Source organism: Chaetodon trifascialis, chromosome 14 (assembly GCF_039877785.1).
Source record: "Chaetodon trifascialis isolate fChaTrf1 chromosome 14, fChaTrf1.hap1, whole genome shotgun sequence".
Taxonomy (NCBI): domain Eukaryota; kingdom Metazoa; phylum Chordata; class Actinopteri; order Chaetodontiformes; family Chaetodontidae; genus Chaetodon; species Chaetodon trifascialis.
Window position 1 is genome coordinate 26000108 of NC_092069.1, and position 23206 is coordinate 26023313.

General features: G+C 44.6%; 1 protein-coding gene across 5 annotated transcripts in view; it reads left to right on the top strand.

Moving 5' to 3' along the window:
- Positions 1-1620: 1620 nt before the first annotated feature.
- The window catches only part of akap6 (A kinase (PRKA) anchor protein 6), a 165760-nt gene continuing 144174 nt past the window's right edge, over positions 1621-23206 (top strand). For 3 of the 5 annotated variants that reach the window (XM_070978774.1, XM_070978777.1, XM_070978778.1), the window contains exons 1-2: positions 1621-1811; positions 22535-22844. In XM_070978774.1, coding sequence (XP_070834875.1) covers positions 22600-22844 — 245 coding nt within the window. In that variant the 5' untranslated portion in view covers positions 1621-1811; positions 22535-22599. Of the gene's footprint in view, positions 1812-9460; positions 9620-11279; positions 11344-22534; positions 22845-23206 lie in introns of those variants that run through there. The other 2 variants (XM_070978775.1, XM_070978776.1) reach the window with 2 other exon arrangements.

Sequence of the window (23206 nt, forward strand, 5' to 3'; positions counted from 1 at the left end):
ATTGATGTGAAACGACTTTAATGTTTTGATCTTCTGAACTCTGTCAGCTTCTGTATTTCCTCCAGAGATCAATAAAGAGCCGATGCCTCATCTGAATCTGTAATCAAAGATAATCATTTATTTGTGGTTATATTTTGTATTATTAATCTGAATCTGCTAAACGAGTAACGAAAGTTATTCTTGAAAAATAGATCATTTGTATTGTCCACAGTCCTTAAAAAACACCAACTATGTGAAATTATAATTAGCGTTAACTCGTATTTTTAAACAGCTAACAGCTAGCTAACAGCTCTCCAGCTAACTGATTTAATGCACGGCAGCTAATGTTAGCTTAGCATCTGAATCTGTCTGTCTGATGTTTGGAGCAGGTGGAAAACACACTGAGGACATTAAAGACATGAAGCCGACAGGTGAGATTCATGTCAGTGTGTTGGTGAGGGGCCTGTTTTCGTCAGCAGATGGCGCTGTGGGTTAGTTTTACACATGTATAAAGAGTATGAGTACTGCATATTTTTTAATTTGTGTTAAATATTTAAAAGGTACTTTAGAACTAAAATTTAAAGCACAAACAAACTGATGACAATAACAAAATAAATTTCAATATCTCCACAGGCTCATATGTTATCACATGGAAACAGAAGATCAGAAGTGAAAAATATTGATTGATTGATTGATTGATTGATTGATTGATTGATTGATTGATTGATTGATTGATTGATTGATTGATTGATTGATTGATTGAAAGCTGATATTTTGTTTGTATTGTAAACAAAGGGAATTATGTGAAGTTATTTGTAATTCATATATTTCATTTTTCCCTTTAAAATGTCTTCAAAAGACATATGATGGAGTCAAACAGCCAATCAGTTATTGATTTCATTAATTTGTTTGTTTGTTTACTTTGTTTGTGTGTTGAAACAGTTGTTATTGATCAAGTCTTGGTCTATGTCAAACATTCAGATTTAAAGGTTGGATTAAATTGATGCTTCATTCAAGCTGCTGTAACTTTTCCACAATGTCAGGCTGTCGTGATGCATTGTGGGTAACCACTGGCACCAAAAACAATCATCATTTTTAATGGATTATTTCTAAACTTTGTCTTAACTTCTGTCTCATGGATCATTTTTAAGTAAAATCTATTAAACTGAAGGGCAGACACGTTTTGACTGACCGTGTCCTCATCAGTGGACACTCTCTGTCCTGCAGGGACTTGTCTCCGCTGCACTTCCAGGAGTCACCAGCTGGGGGCGTCGATGGCTCCCAGTCATCCCTGCGCAGCGTTTCCTCCTCCGGCACAGAAAAAGAGCGAGCAGCTGCTTCTCTCATCCCAGCCTTTGCTCTGTCATCCCCCTCCTCCCCCTCCTCCCTCAGGAAGGGGAGCACCACACCCTGTCAGCCAATCAGAGCTCAGCTCCACCTTCTCCATCACATCATCTCAGTTTCCAAGGTAACAGGGCACCCCACTCTCCCTCTCTCTCTCCCTCTCCCTCTGTTTCCATACTGAAAGGTGCCGCATCATCATCATCATCCCTCCCATCCGTCCATCCCACCGTCCCACACTGAGCTGTGGCTTCTTTAGCGTTAGCCTCCTCTCTGCTAGCTCCCTCTCTCCCTCTCTCTCTCTCCTCCCTCTCTCTCCTCTCTCTCTCTCTCTCTCTCTCTCTCTCTCTCTGCAGTGGGATTGCCACAACATCAAAGGCACCTCCCTCACTCTCTCTCTCTGTATCCTCCAACATCCGTCACTCAGGCAGAGAAGAAGAGAAGGAGATGGACTAAAAGAGAAGAAGCAGAAGAAGAAGAAGAGGGATGTGGTACGTACTGCTCAGCCTGCTCTCTGCTGCTAACCTCCCCGCTGCTTTGTATATATGAAAGAGGAAAGTGTGTGTGTGTGTGTGTGTGTGTGTGTGTGTGTGTGTGTGTGTGTGTGTGTGTGTGTGTGTGTGTGTGTGTGTGTGTGTGTGTGTGTTAAACCTAATCCTTCGTGGAATGCTGATTTAATGAGCTGTCTGATGCTAACGCTTCCAGAATGATGCAAGGAAAGAGAGAAAAGGAGAAAGAGAGAGACAGAAGCAGAGGGAGGTGACTCCCAGTCTCTCCTCTCTCTCTCTCTCTCTCTCCTCTCTCTCTCTCTCTCCCCCTCTCTCTCTCTCTCTCTAGCTTTTGTTATGGAGGCCTGCTCTGCAGAAGCTCGCTCTGCCTGCTGCATACAGAAAGAGGCCAACACCTCTCCTCTGTTCCCAGTCTGCTGGCCTGCTTCATACTGGGCCGCCTCACTGGTTTAAGTCTGTCACTGGGTTAAAAAGCTCATATTGTCCCTGAGTGTGCTGACGTGTTGTTTGTGGAGTATTTAACTTTGGGGTTTCTTCAAACAAACATTTGTGCATGAGGCAGAAGAGTTTCAAAGCTGTCATGAGGAGGACGAGATGCTTTTATTCTGGAAATGAGGACAGACTGTCCATTTTGAAGGACTTTGTTGTGTTGGACTCTTTCTTCAGAGAGAGAAGTTCAGACCTTCACCCTTCAGACGTTTTGAGGGGAAGGTACAGGTGAAACACATTCTCTAAACGATGGCTCAGTTCCATTCAGTGTCCATTCAATGCATTACACCCTGGAACTAAATGGAATGCGGCCGTTTTTGGTGTCATTAATTACACCTGTGTCCACAGTGAAAAAGCTCCGCTGAAGCTTAAAGTGATCGTTTGATTGTCGGTTTCAGTCGTGTTTAAGATGTTTGATCAGAAGTTAACATCAACGCGCTCGTTCCCACTGAATTCTGGGAACATGGTGACATCACTGGAAAGAAGCCTTACGAGCAGTCAGTCGATCCAACAGGTCACAAACTGTTTATGCAGGTGAAACCAGTTCACCTGGAAGCAAAGGTGACACAGAGCACACCTGCAGTAACGAGGCTGCTTCACGTCATTTTCCCTCAAATCCACGACTTTAACGTTAAAGCTGTCGAGTGAAATCATGAAGCGATCGATGAGATTCCTCTGATCAGCTTCTGATCACTGATCATTGGTTTTCTGGACGGTTCCTTTTCTCTTCTAAATCGGTTGATTTATTGTCCTTTAACTCTCTAAAGATTAGATCGTGCCGTTCGTTATCGGAGCGTCTCTGTCTGTCAAAGTTTAGTCCAACATGTCCCGTCAGTAAACGAGGAGGGCTGATCCAGTTTCCTCCCTGGAAGTAACCGAGAGGAAGCAAGGAAAGGAAAGGAGGTGGTGAAAGGAAGCGACTGGCATGTCCCCTCCTGTGGTCTCAGTCCGTCCAGGTTCCTGCTGTCTGTTCACTTGCTGTCGAACTCACAGGCGTGTGAAATAGTTCACGTGAAAGTCGTCTTTATTTGGAAAGCAGCAGGAGGCTCGCACAGCTTGTCCTCGTAGACGTCATCTGTCCTTTACCCGAATCTCTACAACAGAGAAGGAGGCGAGCGCAAAGTCAGCACGGCCGCCGGGGACACACTTGTGGGACACTGACATGAAGGGAAACGTGGACGAAGCTGATGAGTAACTGTCCTTCAGCTCTATCGATGCTCAACACAGGACGGGTGGGGCAGGTGTCCACCTCATACATGTCTCTGTGTCCTGGTGTGAGATGGACCAGGCATCAAAGAAACTTCCTGCCAGGTCACTTCGTCCTAAAAAGACGCTGCCTGACTGTGTCCTCCAGGTTTTGATGAACTGTTGAGGCGGCAGCGTCAGTGACGCCATCATTGTCACGTTATCATGAAGAGCAGGAAGCTGAAACAGGACGAGCTCAGCTGACTCCACAGGATGTGATGTCACGACCCGCAGGCCCGTTAAACTGTGCGGAGTGGCTGCAGGGAGGCGTAGATGTCAGAGGAAAGGCGAGGACGGCTGACGTGGGTGGAGGCCTCTCGTGTTTCAGATGGTTCATGGGATTAAATCTGAAACAAAGAGGGAGGAAAGCTGCTCCGAGCTGCTTCTGTGGGTCTGAACTCAGACCACATCTGATCTCACAGGGTGACATCGTGTCTTTCCAACGTGTCCAGATTTATGACGCGCTGCCCTGTTTGTTTCTCACAGCTAAAGACAAAAGTGTCCAGGACTGATCATCATGTCCAGGTCATTCAGCTGTTGAGACTCATGAAGAGGAGTTTGTGCTCTGTGTCCATCGGTGCTCCTCTCCTTTGTTAGAGCATCGGTCCACTGTAACCAACACAAGCACCACGTCCTGCATTGATGAGCTGTCCCTGTTACGTCCTTGTCGGGGACACATCAGGCTGCATTAGTGTTTACACTATTAACGGTATGTGGTCACACACATCGCAGACCACCTCAGAAAGTGTGATCAGACCACCAAAGACGTACGTTAATGTCAGCTGGAAGCAGAGTCTGTGAACGAGGAGTCGTCCATGTTTCTGTGTTCAGCTGACGACGCGTTACGATTTTTAAGAAGATGATTCCGATGATTTGTTCAGAGTCTCTTCCAGCCTGTTTGGCTGTTGTTGACTGTTGCTGGCAGTGTTTGCGTTGGAGGAGTTTGATGTCTTATTCCGCACTACAGTTGTTGATATTCAGCACTGAAGTCGGGACATTTGACCTTTAGTTTACATGAGCAGCAGACAGTAAACTGGTTGATTGATGAATGATTTATTGTTGAATGTATTCTCTCTTCTACCTCCTAAGATCTGTGAATCTGCATGTTGTTTGTGTGTAAAGATGTAAGTTAGAAAAGTCTTTGCAGGTTTCAGCTTCACGTCAGGTCTGTTTTTAGCTTTAGATGCTGGTTAGCTGATAGCTACTTGGCTAACGTGTTAGCGGCTTCTTGTTTTTCTTCTAATTTCGGCTCATCTATAACTTTCTCAATGCCTTGTAGTTTGGAGTGTCGGCCCAGACTCTCCTGATGTTGCTTTGTATGACTTCGTACAGATCAAGTCTCTGATTCATCTGTAAATGTCTGTTTGGTATTGGTAGCTGAGGTGTGGCATCATTGTCTTGTCTCGTGGTGTCCACTGCGTGTCGGACAGACTCTGTCCCCTCTGTCCAGACCACCTCCTCCACGTTGATCTGGAAACCGAACTGACTGTTCTGCAGGAGGACAAACGGAGAGGACGGCTGTTATCGTGGAACGCCTCCTGCTGTTTGTTGACACTCTGCTTCGCTTCGCTCAGGATGATTGACGTTAATGCAGGAGACTCACTCCACACTCGTGCATCACGTGACCACAGCAGGTAAAACTCTGGGCTGTCAGCCTGCAGACCTCCAGCTGGTTCCCCAGAGACGTTCGTTCTACCTCAGGGGACGCCTGGAAGTAGATTCACATGTTTTCATCCTTATTTTTTATTTGTTGCTCTAATATTTTGCTGCTATGCAGAAGGACTTACCCACAGCCCCTCCAGCCCTCAGCCCCTAACCTCCAGCACTGAGTCCCCCGTCTCCTGACAGCACCTCTCCTTCACTAACTCAGTCACACGTTAGAGATGGTTAATGAGCGAGACTCGGCTGGAGCTCCCAGTGCAGATGGACACACTCCCTCTGGATCGTCTGTAATTAGCCAGCAGCTACTCGTGTTTTCTGAAGTCAATTCAGGTCAAATTCATTTGTAAAGCAGCCGATAAACACACCTGGAGGTGTCCAAGACAAAAACGTTCAGTGGAGACAGTCTGTCCTTCTGTCTGATTGGTCTGTTTTTACTGAGCTGGTGTCTTTTAGTGGCCATTTGCTGAATAAAGCTCTTGCTTTTGGGCTGTAGGAGCATCACAGCCACCTTCAGACAGAGCTCTCAGTCTGTCGTGTGATCACTCCTCTGTCCGTTCTCATAACAGTGACATGTTGGACCGTGTCCTGGTCCAGTCTGTGGCGTCTCCACAGTTTGTCCCCGCAGAGCCGACGCCCTGCACCCCCATCAGGGAGGGTACAGGTACATGCCGTCTAAGATAATCAATATAAAATGCTTTTAATCGTAATAATCAGAGTGAATCTAACGTGCTGTAACATCTGCACTGCTGAGCGCGACACATTTTCATTTGCCTGTTTTCTGAATGAGCAGGAGGCGTTCAGTCTTTGGAGGAGCAGATTCCTCTTTGTTCAGTGGAAAGAGTCAAAGTCTGTTTTCACCCTGTGAATAAAACGTTTTGTTTGATGATGAATCGTGATTTTGAAAAGGAATTAAGAAAGAAAAATGAAAATCAGTCAGTGTAAGAAGAACCACTCAGGTACTTCAGTACTCATACCACAGTGTATAAGTACTCATTAAAAAGTACTGCGTGCAGTAAAGTGTCCCCTGTGTCTGCTGTCCTCTTGTCTCTGGTCTCTGTAGATCATGGTGTCTCCTCATTCATGTCTCAGCAGGACGTTCCTGTTGGAGTTGGTTAAGGTGGAGCTCATTTTAAACTAATGACTCTTTTCATTCTGGATCAATCTGCTGATCATTTCCTCCATCGATCGATCAATCGATCAATCACACACAGACACATTTCTGAAAGGAATATGGAGTCCATGATGTCATGTGGTCACAGTGTTCAGCACAGTGTGAATGAAGCTTCTGTGTGAAGCTCAGAGACCCCCGACTCAACAAGAGACCCCCCCCCCCCCGCAACACACAATGGTGCTGGGAACTCAGTCAGCTGTGTGTGTGTGTGTGTGTGTGTGAGAGAGAGAGAGAGAGTGATCACCCACCATCCCCCATGTTTAAATTGAGCAAATCACCCACTGTGTGTGTGTGTGTGTGTGTGTGTGTGTGTGTGTGTGTGTGTGTGTGTGCGTGTGTGTGTTTGGGTTACAGCAGTCCATTCTCCAGAGAGGAGCTGGATAACCCTGAACCCTGCACCTCTCACACACACACGTTGGGTAATTTGTTCCCCTGAATGTGGGGGATGGTGGGCCGTTACGTTTGTGCTCATTTCACGTTTTCTTTGCCGTCCAGACGTAATAACAATAATAATAATTCAGGCTCCTGTTTCGTGTTGAACTCTGTGAGACAAACATGTTTTCAGACGGGCTGAATGTGGACGCTGACGTTTCCGACGGCTCCTGACTGAACGTGAACCGGCTGAGTTCGATCAGTTTTCCTGCTGAATAACTGAAGCAGCGCCTGTAAATGAACCGTAGCTACAAACGGATTTATGACCTGCACACACGCTTCATCCGCTGCACTGAAGCTTGTGTGATGATGATGATGTTTACTGGTCGTCCTGCAGGATGTCTTTACTTCAGAGACATTTTCCTGATCTCAGGGACGTCTCCTGTCTGCTGAAAACATGTTTCCTTGATGCAAACTCAAATCTTAACATCCAATATTTCCTGAATTTTCCCTCCTGACAGAGTGCTGATCTCACATGTGGCTGGATGACAGCCTGTCTACTTGTTAGCTAGCTTCTTGTTAGCTTAGCTTAGCAGTTGTTGACTGTGCTGACTCACAGCTGGGACACACGACGCCTGTTGAGCCGATGATAGATCTGATCTGATGACCGATTGGACCCAGTTTGACCAGGTCTGTTCCAGTCTGGGTCAGTTGGTGTCCACCGTCAGTCGATAAAATCATGTCATGTTTCTTTACCTGCGTGCTGCTGATGGAGACGTCCCTGTGCCTCTACAGGCCTACACGCCTCCATCTCACCGAACTCTGAGCTTCTGTCCTCCTTTTATGGTCTTTTCAGCACAAATGTCGCTGCATATAAAGAGTGACTTCGCTGGTTGGCGTCCATGTTTGTTTTGGTTGGCGTCCATGTTTGTTTTGGTTGGCGTTCTGGCAGGATTTCTGGGGCGTCTACGAGCAGAGCTCCAGCCGTGACTGACCGGTGGTTCAGGTTGACGCTTCTTCTCGACTGTCAGAGACTAAAAAGACATTTTTTGTCTCTGTAGGTTTCAGTCTGTCTTCAGCTTTAGTTTGACGTCATGCAGTCGTCCTCTTGGTGCAGTTTGTTGTTGCTGGCTTTTATTCAGCTTGTTGTTAGTTTAGCTTGACATTAGCACATGTTAGCGTAGTTAGCTGTGCGTGTTATCGGCCTTCCTGGTAAACGTCACGTGTTTCAGATGAATGTAGCTGCTCTGGTTGGACATAACTCAAAGTGGAATTGATGAAATGATGATTTGTAGTGAGTTTGGACCTCCCTGCCTCCATCCTTGCCTTTTCTCTGTGTTCTCTCATTCATTTTCTCTCCTGGCACTCACTCCTGTCTCAGCTTGCTCTTCCTCCTCTTCCTCCTCCTCCTCCTCCTCCTCCTCCTCCCTGTGTGTCGATAACATCTGACTGAACCTCAGGGTGTGGCAGCAAACACTCAGCGCTCACTTCCTGTTTCTGACTGTCGCTCAGCACAGAGCAAAATGTTTGATTTACCCCAACAAACAATTCAGTCAACAGCACAGAAATAAACCGGTGGGTTGATCAGATAAATGGAATTAAATGCATTTTTAATGTATTAATAAATTAACTGAATTCAATTTCACGACCACAGCACAGTTTTATATTTAAGGTGGACACAAAACACGTAAGAGCAAATAAATAAATAACAACAAATATACAGGGAAGAACATTAATGATAAATTTCACGAGCTCAGACCAGGATTTCCTGACTCCACGTGTGACCGTGTTTGGAGACTAATCCAGAACCACCTGCACTCTCCTGATTGTCTCTCACCACTGTGGCTCGTTTATATTTGTAGAAGAGTTTTATTAAAATTGATTTGTCTTTGTTTTCAACCGGCCACACGGCTGCATCCAAGTTAGTTCAATCAGCCAGTTTCTGTCACGGAGAGGCAGGGAGGCCGTTATCAGTGGGAAATACATTATTTAACACACACACACACACACACACACACACACGCAGAAATCGACCTGTTATCTGACAAAATGCAGCCGGCCACCCGGCCAGCAGCAGATACTGAGATGCAGAGTGCTGATTCCAGGCCAGCGGGTTTGTGTCGTTGGTCACGTCACCTGTTTTCTGTCGTTTTTAAGACACCTGTGACCCAGGTGACGCAAAGCCCTGCTGTTTGTGTGCCATCATGTTGAAGAAGTGACGAGGTGAAGAGATGCTTTTTTTTTGTAAATGCGATTTTTAAAAATTTTTATTTTATTAAATGCAGCAGTACATCTTGGTGTTCTCTAACAAAAACATGTATTTATCTCCATAAAAATCTCTATTTATATTTGTGAAATCCAAATTTTGGCCATTCATATTCAAAATCTATACTTATATTTGGGCAATATATCTTTATATTGAGGCCTTTCACTATTTATTACTTCAAATTGTCTTTAATATCCATATTTGCGTCTAGAGCTTTAAATTATTCACTGAAACAGCGTTGCGTGTTCAGAAATTCATTGGCTATTGAAACCGTCAGTCATCTCCAAAGTCAGCTGTGATTGGCGCGTCACTCACTGAAGAGAAGGAGGCCTGTGATTGGCTCCTTTGGTTGCTAGGCCTCAAATGGCAGATCATTTTCGAAAGTTGTAACGCGGAACGCGGAAAACGAGCGGAAGAGCAGCGGGTCTGCTGCTAACCTGAGCGGATAAAACATGTTTTTGTGGATTAGTATCATGTTTTGGACTAAATATTTGGACTGTAGTGGATCTTCTGGACGTTTGTGGATGTTTCCAGACCGGTTTTGTCGGAGTGTTATCGATCTGTGGATCAGTGACGAACATACTGGTGAGTGGCCGCCATGATGTGTTAATTTTAAAAACGTTTGTCTGCTGTTGGCCTTCACTGTGCTTCAGGCTGTGACTTGAAATGGTTTGCGTCTGTCGTTCGCTTCTTCGCTTTGAATGGTGCTTTTTTTTGTTTTTAGTGTAAATGTGAATGTGAACAGACGTGAATAAAAACAAGCAGGAAATGCTCTTCCAGCCCGCCAGTGGGCTCCACAGCATGTATTTACTCATTTTTGCACAGCAGCTTGGTTTAATATCTCTCCGTTACCGTCACCTCCTTCTCTTGTTTTGTTAGCCTGCTAGTTTCTCCCCGTTTGTCCGTCTGTAGCCTCCACTGCTGCTGTGTCAGCCTGGTCTGTGTTAATAAAGTTTTCTTTGATTCCCGCCAGGCTGCCATGTCTCAACAGAAGTTAATTTAATAACAAGAAGGGATGAAATCGACTAAAATCATGTCGGTCAGTGAATATCTGACTGAGTAATGTTAATAAATCTCATTTAAACTGAAGTCTTATGGAAACTAATGTAAAAGCGCTCTGTAAAAACACTCTGTTATCCATATGGGCAGTACAGTATTTTTATGAACTGCATGTACTGTACATATACATACACTCAGTATTTCTCAAGTGCAGTGCAGCATATGACATTAGTAGTTTTCCTCCTAAGAATTTTGATAATAGTACTTTACATGGGCAGTTGGAATTTTATGGCATTTAGTATTTATTATTTTTAGTATTTTTATTATCTCTACATAATGTACATATACATAGTTGTTTTTCTATTCTATATCCTGTGTACTTGCCGGCTGTAATGACCTAATTTCCCCGGTGTGGGAGTCTTATCTATCTTATCTTATCTTATCTTAAATTCTGTCTTTAACAGAGAGTTTGTGTGGTGATGCAAACAGTGAATATGTCACGTTTGGATGGTTGAGTTACTCTTTGTTTCTCTGTCGTCGCCCACAAAAACAACTTTAATCATCCAACGTCATATCAACGTTTTCAAGGTTAAAAAACAACCTTCACTCCCTCTAAAGCACTGTGAGAGCAGAGTGATGAAGAAATCTGAGGAGGAGATGACCTGTGTTAGCTGTACACACACACACACACACACACACACACCCCTACACCTACACCTGTTCAGTACCTGTGCCTGTGTGTGTTTGTGTGTTGTTGTTGTTGTTTACATCCTGTGCTCTGCTCCAGTCTGTTATCTTTCCAGCAGTTTGTCTCTTCATAGAAATGGAGATGGTTGGTGGTCTCCAGTTGTGTCAAACTTTAATGGTTTATTTCCTCGTTCCTGCTCGCTCTGCTCTTCATCTTCTGACATATGCTCAAACATATCGTCTTCACGTTTCATCATCTTCAGGTGAAGTCGGGGTCAGTCGACGTGTCTCAGAGCACTGAATGAGTCAGAGGACATATGACGGTGGAAATGGGACTCTGGTGTCTCTCTGCTCCGTCTGCGTCTGTGCTGAGACAAAGACGACCAGTGTTCCCAGTTCAGTCAGGGTTTGACGCGTTCTGTTGCTTTTCTTTATGCTGTTCAGGCTTTTAACGCTGGAGGTCGTTCTAGTTAGTTTGGTATTTAATTCTACAGGTAGTGATTAATGAATTTTGACGATTGGACCCTGAAAGATGCTCTAGTTCTTGATTTATTTTGTCTGTGTTTGGACTTTCTCTGTTGTTTGGAAATGGACACGGTGCACTCCTGGCTTGGTCCCAGCTGGTATGAATGTATTCTGTCTTTAAATCCCTCATGGATTAATAGTAGTCATAGAAATTGAATTTCTTCCTTCCTTCATTCAGTGTGCACATACGTTGTTTCTGCAGCGTCTCATTACATTAATGCAGTACAGTCCTGTTCACAGGTCAGACACCCTCCACATGTTCCTGCTGATCGGCTTGTTGACGTTGACTTCTTGACTCTGTTAAATCAAAGTCATCTCACCTTTTCATAAACGTTGACGTGCCTGCAGGTTTTCATGGTTTGTTCCAGCTGTTTTATCGCTGCTTATTCTCTGATTTCCTGAGGATTTTAGATGAATTTAGTCCATAAATCTGTTATTTTTCCCTTCAGACAAAGTCTTACAAAACAAACAACAGATCTTTATGAATATTCAATTCATGGCAAAACTCTTTGATAAGCTTTTCTGAGATATTATTGCTAAAACTGTCACCTTAAATGAAGTGTAGAAAACATTTTACAGCTGATAAATGAGCCTCAGGAGGTTTTTTAAACTTTGATGTATCGATATTTGGATTTAGGCTCACAGTTAATCAAAGATGTTTTATTGTGATTTGATAATGTGGCTTGTTGATGTTGAGCTGATGAAGTAAATAACGTTCAGAAACAAAGACCTTCATCCGTAAACTAACTGTCACACTACAAACCGTCTCTGATTGGTCAGCTTGCGCGATGTCCCTGCGTCATTGATCAGGTTCAGAGTGAACCAATCAGACGGTTTGATTGAAGCTGTAAGGTGGATCTCTGTCGTCCACCTGCAGTGCAGGACATGTTGTTCCTGAAGCGACTGCACACGAACAGACGGAGAGTAAGATGTCATACATTTCCAGGACGAAACAATCAGTGTTAAAGGGAGGACGTCCTTTGGTTCGATCTCTCTCTCTCCCCCCCCCCTCCCCCTCTCCCTCTCCCTCCTTCTCTCCACCCCCCCGCAGTAGTACCTTTTACTGTCTCAGCCACTTTGTGGAGGAAACCCTGAGTCACAGAGTGAGACGGTGATCGGCTCAGATAGATGAAGGTGGAACATTCATCATCGCTGAACGTGATCGATGGTTGAAGTCGTCCTGCAGGATGTGTGCAGCTCTGCTTTTTTCACTTCACTTTGTGTCCGATAACGTCAGCAATACTGCACTGTAACATTACCCATAATTACCCAGGAAAAAACATGGCCTCCACGCACTAATGGTTGGGTCTGGTCCCAGTGGGAATCCAGACTGGAAAGTGAGGCGAGGTAATATAATATAATGTAATATAATGTGATGTCATGCACAGAGCAATGGATGTAATGCTGGTAATCATTTAAGGTTGTGCACATAGTGTTGGAAGAAATGGTTATTTATTAATTGTAGGAAGGTATTAAGATAGAAAGTAATTAAATCCTTAAAAACTGAATAACATGTTTAATTCTCATAAATAAATAGTCAAAATAAATAGTAAAGCTCTTATGATTTTTATGATTTTTTTCCTTAAGATTTCTTTCAATATTGATCAAAGAAAAAAACAAATTAATTAATTTCCATATCATTGCCGCACTGACCTCATTATCTGGCCGTCATTAATGTTTAATTTCAGCTTCGTTCAGGTGAACGTTTGCTTTGAAGTACAGATCATCCTCGTTTGTAAGCCCTGCGCTGTGTCTGCAGGCTCAGTGAGGCCTGAACAAGCTGCATGTCATCAGGACGTGAGGACAGCCTGACTTGAACCTTGAGAGGTGAAACTCAGGACACAAATGTCCATAACAGCCCGTCGCTGCTGGCCATGAACTCTCTTCTCTCTAATATGGATGTTGGTGGCAAACATAGAATTTTACAAAGTTTAACGCTGATCTTCAGCCTCATGAATCTGCCTTCGGTGCTCTGATTTCATTTCATACTAACACATATTTCTCTGCCTTCTTCCTGCATCCTTTTCTCAGCATCTTTGGCATCAGTCTTGGTGGTGCAGGTGGAGATTCAGAGGGTGGATGTGGCCACAGCGCCTGACTCTTGTTTTAACCTTGTTCTCCATCTTCTCAGTCAGAAACACGATACAGAGACAGAAGGAAAGATTAACGAGCAGGAGCAGAGGATCCTCCAGCATGTCTCCCTCCTCTGTGATACATTATTCATACCGGGGCTGGGCTGGAAGACCCCTGAGACACACACACACACACACACACACACACACACACACACACACACACACACACACACACACACAGTGACTGTAGCCCGTCTCATGGCTGTGTTTTGTGTCTCCACATCGACCTCTCCTCAGTTATTTTAAGTCCCGGCATCACAGCGGCGCCCTCTCCTTCCACCATTGCGTTTGGTTGGCTGTAAATCATTTACAGCATGACGGCTTCACCCCGGATCCTGTCTGCGGGTGGAGCGTGCGCTGTGGGTGTGGCCAAAGGAGAGCTAGCTTTGGCTGGTAGCATCACCATAGGATGACGGCTCATCCTTTCATGGAAGAAGAGCAGACAAGCTTCGTCCACCAGTTTGTTGTGCTGCAGAAGAGCTTCCTCTTCTGATAAGACACCAGGTCAAGCTGTGTTTGTAGCCCACGTGCATGTACAAACAATACATTTCGAGTTAGAAACTGTATTAGCAACACATTAGCCTCAGCAAATTTAAATGAAAATCAAAAATCAGCAAATCCAAAACAGCTGTAATAAGAATACGACCACGAGAGATGACTCCAACAAAGGAGGAGATAAAACATATCTGTGAGGATTTGCTTGTTCACAGCTTCACAGACCAACTGCAAGTGGCAAAATACTTGGGACAGTTGGAGTTTGTCCTGTGGAGTCGAATGAGGTACTTATTTCTAATCAGTACTATCTGCAGTACGTGAAGGATGCCTGCAGGGGACGGGTCAGCAGCAAAATCAGCATCAGCTCAGGTGTACCAGAATTTAAGATGTTTTCACCTCTTTACTGTCAGACAGTCCTTTGCGTGGACACTTTGTCCTCTCAGGTTTCTAGACTGTCCAACACTGAGACACGTCTGCGTTTGAAGGAGCGCCGACCGATTAATCATCTTTTCATTGTCAGAGCGACATGAACGTTCATGGCAAACAAACCGCAGAAGACTGAGACGCAATCCAGAAGAAGAAACATTTCATCTACATCCGTGGAAGGGACTTCATGGTGCGTTCAGGTGCTGCTCGGAAACTCATCAATGCTCAAATGGCCAAGAAAGTTATGTATAATACAGCTGATGTTCAGCATCATACGGGTGCCATCCCGAACGATTGTCGCTTCCTGCTTTCTGCCTTTCCCATCATCGCTGGTGAATATTCAGGATGCCCTGATCCTCATCCTCATCTGATCCTCATCCTTCAGGGTTTGATATTCACCAGTCCAGAAACTGAGCTGGTCTAAATGTTGGTTAAACACGTGTCTGACACATCAGCAGCTGTGTCCACCTGAATGAGGCCCGCCGTGTTTTTCCACACAGTAACTGATCACATTTGATTTGTACAACTCAAAGATAAACTGCTTTCAATAAATGACACGTTTGCCACAGTTGGTCTCAGGTGGGACATCACCGACTGAAGAAAGGCAAAAAGAAAATCCCACGTTTCATCTTCAGTCTGATTCAGGAGCATTTGTAGAATCTGTGTTTGGATTAAAGTGGAAAAAACCCTTTTCTGTGCGTCAGCCTCACGCTGGGCTTTGATCTGATAAAACAGCTGCTGCGTTACATAAAAATCTTTCCCCGTGTGGCTTTAATCTCAGCTTTAATCTCACAAAAGACAGATGAATCAGATCCCCTGCAAACAGTCTCCATCAGACTTCAGACTGCTGATTCACAAACAGCCGCCGAGCTTTGAATCACCACATCGGAGACGGTTAGACGTCAGAGAGGACGTTCAGCAGGACGGTTCCTCTGAGGTGTGTGTGCTGGGAAACGCTCAGCTGAGCTCACACACATGAAAGGACTGTGTGCTTGTAATAATGTGTGTGTGTTTGTGATGACTGAAGGCAGAGCTGGCATCTCGTACAGGTGTAAACAACACCTGTAGGAGGCTTTCTGACTCCAGGACACTTCCTCTTCTCTGCTACAAGACATAACCAATCAATCAGTGACGTGACATCAGCTGTCTGAACTCAGTCGTTGAACTTTCCTGAATAAGGTTTTCTCATTGAAAAGAGAAACTTTCTGGATCTTGAACAGCTTGTCGTTCCGTGTCTTTACGCCCGTCCTGTGACGTGAACGGTCTGATCAGGTCCATTTGTCTGCAGGTCCGTCAGCTCTGCTGTTGTGAGCTGTTTTTTACTGATCTCTGATCAGTCAGACACATTTTAACTGAGCATGTCAGGACTTTTTGGTCCGATGTGGACGGTGGAGGCCAGTTTAAGACGTGACCACCAATTTGCTGTCCCATCAAGTCACTGAAAGTTTGCTCAGTTTTTGTTTTTCAAACTTTGCTGAAAGTGTGAGTTTAAATGTGTCCTGTGATGAGTGGAGGACATCGAACACACAGAAGTATTTACTGTGTGTGTGTGTGTGTGTGTGTGTGTGTGTATGTATGTATGGGTATATATATATATCCTGTATATGGATGTATATGTGTGTGAGAGATGCACTCACGTGTCCGGCCTGCGTCCCTGTTGACGGCTCTGCAGGACAATGACCCATTTACTGTCCAGCGTCTCATTAAGCCATGGACGCTGGGCTCTGCTGTGAACCTGCAGCCTGTGTGTTTCACTGCCTGCTGCCATCTTTGTGACTGATCTGTGTTGAGCATGATGGGATGTGTGACACTGTGTTTTAAGCCTCTGACTATAGGTAGGACTGTTCAGGGAAGAGCTACGTGTGTGTATGTGCTTTGCTGCTAATTATGGGAAAAATGGAAACTGTGTTCTGTTGGTTCCCGTTAATTAAATCCAATTACCTCTTGGAATCAGTGCTCAGCTGAATGTTTAAAATATGTCTACAGATGTTTCACCTCTGGAGAAAAATCAGTCTGTTATCATGGAAATATTTCAAAACAAGCTAACAGAATACTTTAAAATAAACCTAAATATGAATGAAATGAAGCAGTTAACGGTGGAGAGGACCACTCTGAATGGCCGCTCATGTTTTCAGGTTGGAGAAAACCCTCTTTAGATATCGCTGTCATTTCCTGTTTTGAACGTGGAGAACAAAATGTTCTGTGGTTCATCCAGGCTGACAAAGGAAAGGACAGGCGGAGGCAAAGAACCTCTGAGCAACACTTAGAAAAGAAAAAGTTTTTAGTTTATACAGGATTTAATTTAGTTTAAAGAGCTGATGTAAAAGATGATACAGATTTATGAAATGATGTGTGACTCACAGGGACGTCAAACTGCTCTTAATTACAGTAAAGGCCTTTAATAATCATTAAAGCAGCTCTTTTCGAACAGTCGTCATCGTCTCTTTAAGGCTGATCTGATCATGTGATCTTCATCGCTGCTGTCATACCTCGTAGTTAGCGTCATCGCCTCCTCATCCCGTCTCCTTGTTTGCCTCCTCCACTTCCCTGCAGTTTCTCCCTCCCCGTGCCCCTCCCTGTCCCGGCGGTCATGTGGCTGATGATGTCATGGTGGTGCTGATGACATCATGTCTGTTTGTACCCACTGACCTCATCCTGACGCCTCACAGACAGGAAGTGCCTGTGATGTTTCAGGAAAGGAGAAAACAGAACAGAGCCTCTTGACGTTTGACAGAAATTAATGACACAAAAATAAAACAAATGAACATAAAAACAAATAAAAACATCTGGTTAATATTTGATAAATAACAGAAGAAGTTTATTTTTGTCAGATTTCTCTCTAATCATCACTTTTCTCTTGAAAATACAGGATACTTTTATTTCTAAAGTGCACTTTGTATCAGTCTGACAGGAAACTGAAGTAAACTGTGCTGAGGGGTCGTGAGTACGCATGACTTTGTTTTAAGGGGGCACAATTCAAAAAGGTTTGGAACCAGGGGGCTGCAGAACAGACACATTCCACCTTAAGTTTTTAGATCAGAGTCAAAGATCAAATTTTTCCCAGTCTGATATTCCAGACACAAATCCTGACTAACTTCAGGAATCCTGTCTTATCTTACGTCATCTTATCTCAGGTGAGGAAATCCTAAATATTAAATCTAACAATTTTTATGTGTGGTGGAAAAGTGGAAGTTAGCTTAACAGCTGTCCTGTGTCATACACGTTTCCTGTCTCAGCTGAAGGAACACTGACTTCAGGGCTGCTCATCTAATGATTTTTATCCTCAATTACAGAAGATTTCTGTCACACGGCCACAATAATCTTAATTCACACTTGAGTTCAGACCTCCAGTTTGTCCTGTGGACAGTTCGACAGGCTGGCTGCTGATTGATATTAATGAAGTTTCAAGCCTGAGCGGTTTGCAGACTTTGAACATTGATGAGCCGCTCAGGGTTGATGAACATTAATGATGGTGTCTGGACAGAAGAGACGTCTCGTTAGCAGTTAGCTTCAGTACTTCTGGACTTTTATTCAAGCTTCCCAGGCCAGTCTGAAGGATCCGTACTGGGACCCGTCTGGACCCCGAGATGGTGAAAAATAAGATGTGCCAAAGTCAGTGACTTAATACTGCACGTCTGTGCTGCTTTGTAGACATAAATATTTGATTGCGCTCTGTTGGCAGGTGACAGCAGGTGGTCGTATATCGGGGGGCGGGGCGTTGAAACTGTCTCTGTGCTGGCTGTGAACGAGCTCTGGTCTTTATTGTCTTGACGGTCGACGGCGTGTTCGTGCTTTGCTCAGTCAGACCGGTTAAAATAAAGTTGCAGCCTCGCCCTCCCTCCGTCCTGAGCTGAACTGGTCTCTGCTGGGTCACCGTCATCAATCCGTCAGGCAGGTGGAGGTCATCACCGGCTGCTTGTTGTTCTGCTGCTCCACTGACATCATTTCTCTGCTGCTGACGCTGATCAATACAGAGCCCGAGTCCTCCGCACTGCAACACACTGCTGCTGTTTGTTTTGCTCTGAAGAGTGCAAACACACTCTGAATGTACTCTGCAGTTTACAGTCAGTGTGTGTGTGTGGAGTCACATTTTGGCATCATAGCCTCAGAGCTGCAGCTCTGATGAAGAAAACCAGAATCAGTCACTTCCAATCAAACTGTTCACTGACAGCAGTTTCCTGCAGAGTCCATGTGTTCATCTCCTTCATCCCATCATGTGTTCACCTCGCTGTGAACGTCTGAGCCTTTCCAGCAGCAGATATTTTTTACAGATGTTTACAGAAATCACTGAAGCTCAAACATTAAACGTGGTCTTTGTGCTGTTTTCAGTTGAGTTTGTCAGAAATGATTTGCAAATTCTCACATTCTGTTTTATTGATGTTTGACACAGCGGCCCAACGTTTTTAGTAAAATAACATCTGCAACTCTTAAAATGTAAAAGAAAAAAAAACAACTTGTTAATAAATTTTCAGTAAAAGTTCAGAATTTTTGTTTCCATTAATAGAATGACATGTAAACCAATTTGGTGATTAGTTATTGTAGTTGAATTAATCAAACTGACATTTCTGCTCGCACTTATTTCTCTGTTTAATCTCTGTTTTTGGCCACATTTTATTCATCGTTTTTGTTGAAAAATGAAATGACGTGAGCGGCTGAATGAACGCTGGTTCGCGTGCCAAATATTTACATTCAGGATTTGAAGCTGCAGAGTTTTTTAACATTTATCTTAATTTTGTAATTCAGGAAATGGACAACAGATATTTCCTCTTCTCTTTCCCTGAAGCGCTGTGTTGTGTTTTCATGTCGTTGTGAAACGAACGCTGAGGTCTGCAGGCTGAGCTGGATGCATATTTTATTCAGAGAATATGAATAAAACATTTTATTTGTCTGTTCGGGCTGCGTCTGGTGCTGCTTAAAAGGGTTTAAATCTACAGCTGAGACGGAGGGTGGAGACACATGTGGACGGAGTGTGTGCGCCGTGCCATGCTGTGACAGCCTGTGTGTGAGACACAGAGGATGACAGTGGAGAGAGAGACATGAAGACAGACAAACAGTGACAGAGACAGAGAAAGAGTTTATTGTCATTGGACCACATGTTTGAGTTTCGCCTCCACGTGTTCAGCAGTCTGATGGCTCCTTCTGCGCTGAGGATTGAGATGTTTTTAAGTGTCGGTGCAGACGGAGAGGAACGCTGTGACTGTGTCTGTTGTTTTTTTGGGTATATTCTTTGAGTTTTAGACCAAAGTGAGGACATCTCTGAGCCCTGAGGACTCCGCTGTGAATGTCTCCATCCATGAGCAGCTCTGTGAGCCTGTACTTGCCTCCATTGACATGCTAGCGTGCTGGTGTTTAGCATGTATGATATTTACCACGTTCACCATCGTAGTTTAGCGTGTTAGCATGCTGACATTTGCTAATTAGCACCAAACACAAAGCACAGCTGTGTGTGACTGTCGTTAGCTTTGGAACAAATGTTCAGACCGACAGTGAGTGTTTCTGCTACAAACACTGTGTGTATCACAGTCTGATGGATGTTCTTCCATCACCCAAACAACAAACAAACAAACATGTTCGTTCATTGGCATGAACACACACGCTGCAGTTCATCTTGTCTCACACACACACTGTCCTCAGGTGATGCGTCGATGCACACACACATCGGCTGCTCTGAGTTTCTCCTGACAGAAAAGCAGTTTTCAGTGATTAACTGCAGTTGATTCTGCTTTGTTTTACTTTTCTCTCATGAAGCTCAGCACTAACGCTGCTCTTTCTGATGTCTCACAGTATAATGTCACAGGGCGTAATCCCGTCTTAATCCAGCCTGATTGGGTTTTTATGATTCTCTTAGCTCGGTCTCTTCCTGCTAGAAATGGGATTTTGTGTAAAATGAAGTTATTGAAATTGAAATTAAACCTAACACTACGGTTTATTACCACTTGTCTTTTGGAGGAGCAGAATGCCTGTTTTACTTCCTCTTTAGATTTTGCTGTAGAATAATCTATATCTTTTTTACTGCTTTACACAAAGCCTGTACTCTGTACATGAGTTCAGTGTGTTTGCAGCAGCACAGCTGGAGCTGCTCATCGTCTGCAGGACACTTTCCACCTGTCTGATCACTGAGAAGCTCTATCTGTTTTAGGATGCTTTCACGCTGACAGTTTAGTCTGAGTCCAAGACTAATTTGCTTTAAAAGGTTCCTGTGTGAATGCCTTTTCTGAACCCAGGTGTGAGTGGAGAAACTGTACCTGAGTCCACCTGGAGAGGGTGGTCAGAGATGTTTCCCCAGTCGAGCTGTCAGAGCACCATCTGTGTCCCACAGAAAGAGCCGATTCATGTGAGACAAGACAGATTTCTGAGGAATCTGATCATAAAGTGCAGTTTGATCTGATTCAAGTTCAGATTTACCAACTGAGGTCAAGTTGTGATGCTGAGTCACATCACAGCTCTGCTTCAGTCAGTTCAGGGACGTACGATTGGTGGATAATTTGGCTCATGTTTGAGTGCAGAGGACTTCTCATCGCTCTGCTCTGGGAAAGACTGTGTCGGACCAGGACTGTCTCTCTTGGACAGCCTGGACAGATTGTCCCCCAGAGAGACAGCTGTGAGCTCTGGATCAGCAGGTCAGGGTTCAGAATCTAGGTTACATTCCTGTTCATGTGTTGATCTATGGGATCTGCTGGACTGTTTCTTCAGCTCCTCTTTGGCTCTGCTCTTCCTCTTCATCATCTGACTCTTCTTCTCCTCTGTTCTTGAGGTGAGCTCCAGCGTCTTCAGCTGTTTGATCACGGCTTCCTTTAGTGCCGCTGAAGAGCTCCAGTTTCTCCTGTCAGGGCTCCTGGACTTCCTGAAGTACTCCTCTGTGATCCTGAGCTGCTTCATCGACGGGTCTGGAGCTGTGGCTGATCTCTGATCTGTGGATCTGATCCGATCACACAGCTGCAGCCGGTCGGGTCATTCCAGAGCTCAAACCTGACAGCTTCACTGTGAGGACTGGAGTGTTTAGACGCTGCGTTCAGTCAGTGTTTCATCATGTCAAGACTTCACTGTTTGTTTGTTTTTTTCTTTATTGCTCTGACATAGTTTTCAGTCGTGGTTGTTGGATATTGAATTGTTACTGTAATCAAACACATTTCAGATGAACTGGACTGATGGATGAAAACACAGATGTGGTCAGTTACTCGGAAGAAATGCTTTTATTTTCATGTTTTATTCTGAAAGCTTAACAGCAGACTCAGGATCAGGCTTGAGCTCTCTAAGTGCTTTGTCTGGTGTGAGATAAGGTGATCGACAGTTGGATGAAATAGACTCAGATTATTCTGTAAGTCAGTGATGTTGAAGCTGTGAACTTGCTGAAGGGTCGAAGAGGAACTTGGCTGTTGCAAAGGTTGAACCCAAATCATGGATTTGATATATTACTGAGGACGTGACCTCAGTGTCCTCTCTTACTCTGCAGCTTTGTTCACTGCAGACTATTTTCAAAAGATTTGAGATATTCCAGCTTGATTTCCTGCTTTAGTTTGTTTCTGATTTCTGTGTGTGTGTGTGTGTGTGAGTGTGTGTGCAGTACTGTCCTCCAGCTCGTCTTTCCTCCAGACCTGATATTGGACCGTTGTAACACACATGCGTGTGAGCAGAGCTTTGTGAGGACCAGTGTTACACCCACACAGTGAACTTTAACACTCAGCATCTCTAAAATCTGGACTGTGCAGCATCCAAATTCGCAAAACTCCGTAAGAATGATGACAGGATGCTCCTTTCACACCCAGTCACGACACTCTCTCCTGTTACCAGTGCACCTGTTCACCTGTGGAAAGATCCAAACATGTTTTTCCAGACCCGACAGTGATCAGAACCTACACACACCACAAAGACGTACACACGACATGTTTTTGTACTGATGAAGAGTAAAATCAGTGTTTCATTGTTGTACTGCAGCACAGTCGCTCTTATTGGCCCTGAACAGCCAATCAGATTAGTTTGTTGTCCTTTCAGTGTCATTATTATAAGTCCAGTCCACCCACCTTTCCTCTGTCCTCCTTCCCTCTCTTATTTATTCCTTCTTTCCTTTCCGCTCCTCCTTCCTCCCTCATTCTTCTTTTCTTTCCACAGTCGTGTCTTGATTGACCTCTACGTATCTCTCTCTCTCTCTCTCTCTCTCTCTCTCTCTCTCTCTCTCTCTCTCTCTCTCTCTCTCTCTCTCTCTCCCTCTCTCTCTCTCTCTCTCTCTCTCCAGTTCACTCCAATGAGGCTCGTCCACCACGTTAGGAATCCTGTTGGTCTCTCTCCCGCTCTCACACCATGAGCATCGTCGCTCTCTCACCTGTGGCCCCTGAACCACCGTCCCCGATGGTCACCTCCATCACCCCCGTCACCCCGACCCTTGACCCCGACACCTCCACCTCCTCTGCTGCGGTCACCGCCGACCCTCTCAGCCTGGACCTGGAGCGTCAGTGCCAGGACAGGGCTTCCTCACCCGGCCCTGGCCCCAGCCGAGGCAGCCTTGCTGGGGGAGGACCTCACCTGGCTCGTGACCCCTCCCGGAGGTAACGGATCATCCACGATGATGACGGCTTGTCTTTTGAGTTTTAGTTGAGCTGAACAGAGTTTCGGGACTCCCAGAGGGACTTCTGAATTTCTAATATTAGCTTTTAGATGATGAAATACTGGATAACTGCACCTCCTTCAGTCTTTAAAAACAGGTCAGAGGAGGGAACTTAAATGTTTGATTGAACTTCATGCAAACTGTGATAAAATGGTCATCAGTAAGCATTTGTTCACTCTAAAGCAGGGGTGGGCAGTTAATTCTTACAATGGGCCACATAAGAAACCTGAGCTGTGTTAGAGGCCGAACCAACAACAACTTAGACTGTTTCTGTATTTATCCCGATTTGGGAAATTACTCTGC